The sequence below is a fragment of the Equus quagga genome, chromosome 2, assembly GCF_021613505.1.
Source record: "Equus quagga isolate Etosha38 chromosome 2, UCLA_HA_Equagga_1.0, whole genome shotgun sequence".
NCBI classification, from domain to species: Eukaryota; Metazoa; Chordata; class Mammalia; order Perissodactyla; family Equidae; genus Equus; species Equus quagga.
The window spans coordinates 99,088,117-99,095,877 of NC_060268.1; the positions used below are offsets into that span (position 1 = coordinate 99,088,117).

Sequence of the window (7,761 nt, forward strand, 5' to 3'; positions counted from 1 at the left end):
TGTATTTATTAAGTAGAAATAACAGTAATACTGGTGGGAGCAGAGTTCCAGAGCTCCAAATAATATAGTGATTTGGGGTAAAATTCCTTTGGGGGACTGATCCCTTTAGAACTTGATGGGTTTATTGAAATTTTGAAAAGGTTTTTTTCATCTTCTTCTATATGGTTTTACTGATACTTTCAGAGTGAAATGAGAAGGCAGTACAAAATTCTAAGTTCACTTATTGTCTGAACACTGCAAAAGCAGTTTGACCACATAAACTGACATCTCACGGAGTGTCTACACAGGAACAAAGTTCTTACCATTTCGTGTGGTAGTAGAGGGAATTCAGTGGGGTGGAGATGGAAATGGATATGGAATAGGTAATGAGACGAATTAGCAATTGATTTTTATAGAGAGGCTGTTCTTTTGTGTAACACTGTCTCTGTAGGGATCTCACCTAGTGTATGTTTTACTGATGTCTTTTGCCCTTTGATGGAATCTAAAAATCATATGGTTATTCGGGTATTTGGTTTTATGAGTCAAAATGAAGTATATAATCAGATTTTTATTAAAAGCCAACTCAAAAGAAAAATAATTGAGTTTCTCAAGATTGACGAAAATTTGAGGTAGTCAACTCGGAACTTAACACGTATGTTAAGGGGTGAATGCCAATTAAAATAAAGTTTGTTTATTCTACCACTAACACAAGTGAAATTTTCCCTGTAACCTCCTAAAGACCAAATTCCTGTGTTTAGTTCTTGTCAGTGTCTAATAGCAAAGCCATTTTATTTTTATTAGAGAGACAACTCCTACAGCTTAGATAGTGAGAGAGCACGTGAGTCAGGAGCTTGAGAATTCCTTAAGCCCACCTCTTATCTTTGGCTAGAAAGCTGCAATTATTTTAGTCCACTGTGCTCCGCACTGGGAAGCCAGAAATTCAGGGACTTCTCTTTGTCTCAGTCTCTCCAAGGGTAAAATGGATTTGACAGCTTCCAATGCCCTCCTGACAGATACACGACAATCACCGATGCAGCCTGGCCTGGGACTTTGAGGATCTGGGTGCAAATGCAGTGTTTCAGAAGTCTGAGCAGCCACTTGTGAGGTCTTTGCTATGGTCAACTTGTTTGTTGGTTTTCTTTCACCCCAGCAGGAGTCTCTCCTCTTGCTGCAGCCCAGGGCAAAGGAGTGGTATGCTCCATAGGAATGCCTTCAGGAGGACACCCCCCTCGCCCCGAAGCAGGCTGGGCGGAATCGTGGGACCAGCATATCAGCAACTTGAGGAATCAAGGATCCCAGACCAGGACACAATACCTTGCCAAGGGTAGGTCTTAAAAGCCATGCAATTTAGCGAGGGTGTCGTTAGTGCTATAGCTTTAAATTGAGATATTATGTTCCTTGGGGTTTTATCCACTGATTTCGTCATTAATTGGCTGTTCATGCTTGCTCCCATCTTTGTTGCACAAAGCTAAACTAACTCAAAAGAGGGTGCAATGGAAATAGATATTAGGGAAATGTTAGATGGAAAAGAAGTATAACACTAAGATGAAAGGTGTATAGATGTCTAGGCGCTATGTTATTATATAGTTGCTAAAACAACTGGGAATCTGTCTTTGATTAAAAAAAAATAGGAGGACTAAAGTGTTCCTTTATCCTTAGGTTTGAAAAAAGTATTTAATTCTTTATCCTTAGGTTTGAAAAAAATTACATAATTATGGACAATACCTAGACAGTCACCTGTGACATATACATAGTATCTGCTTACATGGAGCAGTCTTGACTGTGTCAAGGTCAGCGTTGACAGCATATTGTCACCATACAATTTGCTGAACTCATGTATCTTGTTTCATTCGTGGTGTAGGGATGGAAAGACAGACCTCGGATACCGTGACTGCTGCCCACCTTGCAGTGAGAAAGGTGTCCTTTACCCTGTGTCCACAGGGCTCGTGACATGGGGAGTAGAGCGTAGGATGGATTTAGCCATCGTTCATCTAATTGGCAGACACTGCTCAATCAAACATGGCAGCCCTTACATAAATTGACTGGGGTTCAAATCTCATCTTTGTCCCTTACTATTCGTGTAAATTTGAGAAAGTTTTAGCAGTTAAGCTTGAGTTTTCTCATCTATAAATTGAACAAAATAATACCAGCCTTCCAGAGGGCTATTGGGCAGGTTTAATGAATATTACATGTGCAAAGAGTGTGTACCTGAAGCGGAGCCAGCAGAAAAGTTAGCACTGGTATTTATTCTCAAGGAAACTGTTATAGGATTATCATTGATTTCAAGAGCAACACAGTCAGGGGTTACTGCAGAAATTTCAGGATCCATGCCCTCTGTCAACTCAGCCAGGTTCTTACTGCATCTAGTTTGTTTGCTCTCTGGATAAGCCGGGCCGGGTTTCCATGCTGCTTTGGCCTGGGTATTTCTCCACAATGTCTGTATCCAGCTGAAGGCCAAGGCAGGCAGGAGGACCATCACAGACCTTTTTCCTTCCTTCTGGGCAACATATATATATATATATATATATATATATATATATATACACGCAGTAATTCCCTGTCTGACAAAGCTCAGCAACAGATTTCTTAAGGAAGATCAGAAGATAGGAAATAAATAGCTTGTGGCTGGGCTTTGTAATTTTGAAGCAATTCCAAATGGACCGTAATATGTATTTGGTACAAATCTGGGGTGACATTTGCAAATTCAATATAGCAGCCAAGTTGTCCAAAATGTGTAAGGCAAGTCAAAAAGCAATTTGCATTTCTCTTTGCCTTATATCTGGAAAAGGGGCTTGCATTTAGCCTATAATTATAATTAATCTTGTTTCATAATTACTTGTCTTCTTAAATCACTAATCATGTCTGTTCCTTAGGGATATGTATATAAATATATATATATTTTTTTTCCCTGGGGCGAACGTTAGAGTGAGAATGAGTGAGGTGAAATCGAGCTCAGAGATTTTGTGAGTAGAGAGAGAACCCAGCCCACGCTGTCTTTCTTTCTGTTGGGCACCATCATGGCTATCATTTCACATGTACCAGCAATAAGGATGCTTGGAGCCTGTGCCAGGCACAGTCTTGGATCATACACACAACGGGTCTGCAGGGGCTCAGAGATTCCCATGGCACCCTCAGACACTGGTTTGTCTTTTACCTCCTAGAAAACTTACACTTATTGTTTGCATGTTGGTGGCTTTATTTTGGTTCAGTCATCATTGGGTCTGGAATATTCTCTCCAGCTGGCCAGCCACGTGTGTTTTCCTGTGTGTGATATGCACCCGATGTTGATAAATGGCGACTCTAAGTATAAGTCACTGTGTGCTCAGCACAATGAATCTCAAGGAGCGATTTCATTCTCAGTCCTTGAAAACAGCGATTTTCCACTCCTGGGGGACTTACCGTCTCTCTGGACTGGAAATGGGATGGTAATAGAATTTCACAGCCAAAGGCTCTCCTCAAATCTGGCCCTAGCCTGGAGGGGGAGTAAATGAATTTGCAAGAGCCTTCAGCCATCTGTTGCTTATTTATCAAGCATGTGGGCGCTGTCTGCTAGTTAGGCTCCCAGAGTATGTGATTTGTCTTCTTGGCACTGACTTCAGCCCAGCTTGAACCCGGCACCTATCTTAGTGAAGCCTGAGGTGGAGAGGAGATTTTTCAGGAGCCTTTCCTTCTCGGTGCCTCAGGGATAATCATGGCAATGGTTTGCATGGTTTTGAACTGGCTTATGTCAGGCAAATCAGACTAATATATTCATATGCTAGACAGAAAGAAGTGGAATCACAAAAGTTAGCTTGCCACCTTCAAAGTAGAAGGTATCCAGAATATACCAATTATCTACCTCATTTAACTAGCAACTTTACAAACTTCGCATCACTTATTCCTCGGGAATTCTATGGATGAACACAGTAAGGATAGTAGAATTTAGATAGCTAGCCCAAGGTGAGCTATCCCTTATAAAAGAACTGAGATTGAATGCTGGCCTTTCTGACTAAATAAACCACTAAACCAGAAAAGAAATGTGAAGAAAATCATATTTATGGCTGATGATGTGTAAATGGAATCTCTAATTGTACAGCTCCAGAGAAAAAAGTGGATTCCTTCGATTTAGTCAGTTCATTCTAATGCCGTATGCACCAGGAACCAAGTCTTGGAGTCTCTTGGGGAAACACAAATTCCTTGGCCTGACCCCTGAATTACTGGGAGTCAAACCAAGTGACTAATTGTCGGAATCTTTTTTCTTTAAAGGGTGCTTTGACTCACATAGTTACAGAGGAAATGCACCTGTGATTTCTTTGTTTCGGTATCAAAGGAAGGGCAGTCTGAGCTGGTATTTTACAGTCAATGAACGACAAGCTCATGGACCATACTTGGGAAAGAGTCATTGACTCTCAAGGGAAACAGACTCTGAGAGTCTTCTAATCCAGAATCACATCTAGAAACTTAGCTCTTACTTACACTTCTGGAGAGTAGCGTTCATCTTCTACTCAAATACCAGTGCTAGGACACTCACAGCAACTCTGGGAAGGACATGAGGACTCCCAATGTGCTCTGGTTGAATAGCGAAGGTGTATTACTTCAACCAACCCTCAGAGCAATCCTCTGAGGTCAGCATTACTACCTGATTGTTTTCATTGATGAGGAAATTACACTGAGACTGCTATTTGTCTAAGATTCCAGAGCGTGCAATGGCCTTGGGACTTGAAATCATGTCTGACTCAAAACAAACTCAGATTTTCAGAGAGTTCTAATGGTATAAGGGCACCTTCATGTTATGGTAGCATTTCAGATTTCAGGTTTTGCCAGCTGTGCATCCCATATCTGGCTTGTGAGGTGACCCATAAATCACCACAATTCTTCTTTCTCATCCAAGTCCTTAATTCAGCACTTAGCCATGTTAGACTGCTCCAAGTTTGGCTTGAATTGTCTTTAGTTACTTCTTAGTCATGCCTCATCGTTGGCTTATTGAAGCTACAATTGACTAAATCCTCTAAGATATTTACATATTTATTCAACGTTCTTACAAATAACGTTTAGATCCAGGTATAAGAATTTGCACCTATTACCTTCACATTTCAACCTATTAGCTTCTACCCGATGATATACCCTCATGATATCTACATGAAATATGATTTTATCCTAATTGTATTTCTTGGCTCTATGTCATTGGTGAATCTGATAACAGATGTTCTATATCTTTGAACATTATTAATAGTGCTGACAGGATGGTGGTAAGAACAGAATACAAAAGCTTGAAATGTGCCCACTTTCTTCTTGTTGAGGTCGATTAATTGATTAGAAGCTTTAGGCTCAGATTTTCAGTCATATAACGCTAAAGGGAAAGGAGTAAGATCCTCCAGGAAATTTTCTTGTACGTGGCTATACAATTTGCACACGTAAAGCTTACACATTTCAAAAAAAAGTGTTCTGGTGCACCTTGGGACGCCCACTCATCTCTGGCTTTGATAGTAACAGTTAAAATAAGACAACTTGGGTTTCTCTTCTTCCTTTGCTGCTTACTAAAGGTACAATTTGGAGCAATTCGTTTGGGTAACCATTAGTCTCTTTATTCATCCATTACATGGTAATAATAATAAATAAACCACACAGTTTTTAAAAAAATTTAACGAGGTAATAAGAGATGAAAGTGCTTTTTAAAAGCACTGTGCAAATATTGGCTATTGTTATTATGTTTGAAATGGATATTAAAGGGTATGTAAAGGGAATCTTTACCCTGAAGATCTTTTCATGTATTCATTCATGCATTCCATCAAGATTTATTGATTCCCAACTCTGTACTATGCACAGTAAGGGAGAAGGGGGCTACAACAACCCCTCAATTTGTTCCCCATCTTTTCTCACTCTGGTGGATCATGTCTTTTTAATAAAGACTTGTGTTTAGTGTCCAACACATCTCATTGCAATTATTCTTTCCATGTATAAACATGATTTTTCTTTACGTTATAATGTAAAACAAGAGGAATGAGATGTATTATATGAAGGGCGGATATGTTTGGATTATGCTTAAATTATAATGTTTAATTTAACGTTTAAATTAAGGACAAATAACTGAGAAATAGAATAAAGAAATTGTCCAAGTCCCCAAACCATGTTTCTATGACTCTAGGATATGGCTGCCCAAGTTCTGGCCCTGGGAAGTTCAGAGGCACTGGAAAATTCACTAGTTCTGCACAGGCAAGAAGGGGGCTAGCCAGACTCTAGCGTATTCAAATGACTTGGAATGGCACATTGGCATTCTTGACAAGCTAGGGCCATGTATCAATGAACTAACTTACTTGACTCTTGAAACCATGTGAGAAATGTTGCTAGATTGGTAGGGGCCCTATGGAACTCACTTCATGTGCGTCCCTGGGCAGACAGAGGAATTGTATGCCCCCCATGCCCATTTTCAGGCTCAGCAAGCTGGCAGTGAGGCAGTTCCTTCATAGCGGAGTGCCAACGGAACTTGGATTTGGTTTCCCTGGAGTCTGGGTGAAGCAGGAAAACTCAGGACCATAGTAACTTGATGCATAATATCCAGCTTTGTGATTGACTGCCCCCAACTAGGGTGGCCACAACAAGTCTACCAGACTAAACCAGGGCTAAGAGGGTGGTCAAGTTGATGGAGTGGAGTAATGCCATTGTGGGTTTCCTGTCTGTCACTATGGAAAGGCCACACTTACCTGCTCAATCCCCATTTACTTTGTATTCTAGGATAGAGGTGAGGAAGACTATCTCCCACCTGCCTTTACAGCTGTGGTGTGTTGAAAGATCCCTGGACTTAAAGTAAGAAGATCTGGGTTTGAGTCTCAGTCTGTCACTTATTTTCTGTGTGACCTTGGGCAAGTCACTTCACCTATCTGAACTTCAGTTTACTTCTCTGTTTAACTGGGAACGTATTATCCGTCTCATGGGGTTGCTGTGAGAATTCAGTGAGATGGTGCATGTGGAAAGTGCTTTGTTGACTGATTATTGCTCAAAAGGAGGATAACAGAAAGCAGAATATGCAACTCTTTGTTTCTCTTTCAGGTACTCGTCCACTGGTTTAAAAACCCAACAAAACGCATCTATAAATATGCAACTGCCTTCAAGAGAGACAAACTCCTATTTTAATAGCTTGGATCAAAAGGACCTGATCGGATATTCATCCACTAGGGCCAGTTCCGTGCCCATCATCCCTTCGGTGGGCCTGGAGGAAACCTGCATGCAAATGCCAGGGATTTCTGAAGTCAAAAGCATCAAATGGTGCAAAAACTCTTACTCTGCGGATATTGTCAATGTGAGTATTCCAGTCAGCGATTGTCTTATAGCAGAACAACAAGAAGTAAAAATATTGCTAGAAACTGTCCAGGAGCAGATCCGAATTCTGACTGATGCCAGGAGGTCAGAAGACTATGAACTGGCCAGCGTAGAAACCGAGGACAGCGCAAGTGAAAACACAGCCTTTCTGCCCCTGAGCCCCATGGCCAAATCAGAACGAGAGGCACAATTTGTCTTAAGAAGTGAAATACAAAGAGACTGTGCATTGACCAAGTGACTTGAGTTGTAGGAATCTGTGCATTCTATGCTTTGCTCAACAGGAAAGAGAGGAAATTAAATACAAATTATTTATATGCATTAATTTAAGAGCATCTACTTAGAAGAAACCAAATAGTCTATCGCCCTCATATCATAGTGTTTTTTAACAAAATATTTTTTTAAATGGAAAGAAATGTTTCAGGAGGGATAAAGCTTACAACTAAAGCTTTTGGGTAGGATTCGGAATACAATTTCAGTTAGTCCCAA

At 40.6% G+C, this 7,761-nt stretch overlaps 1 protein-coding gene across 1 annotated transcript in view; it reads left to right on the plus strand.

Annotated features, from left to right (window-relative positions):
* The window catches only part of NRG3 (neuregulin 3), a 1,023,472-nt gene extending 1,015,959 nt beyond the window's left edge, over window positions 1–7,513 (plus strand). Inside the window, exons 13-15 of the mRNA XM_046652790.1 lie at window positions 1,133–1,303; window positions 6,691–6,762; window positions 7,006–7,513. Of these exons, the coding sequence (XP_046508746.1) occupies window positions 1,133–1,303; window positions 6,691–6,762; window positions 7,006–7,513 (751 nt within the window). The remainder of the gene's footprint in view (window positions 1–1,132; window positions 1,304–6,690; window positions 6,763–7,005) is intronic.
* Window positions 7,514–7,761: the final 248 nt, after the last annotated feature.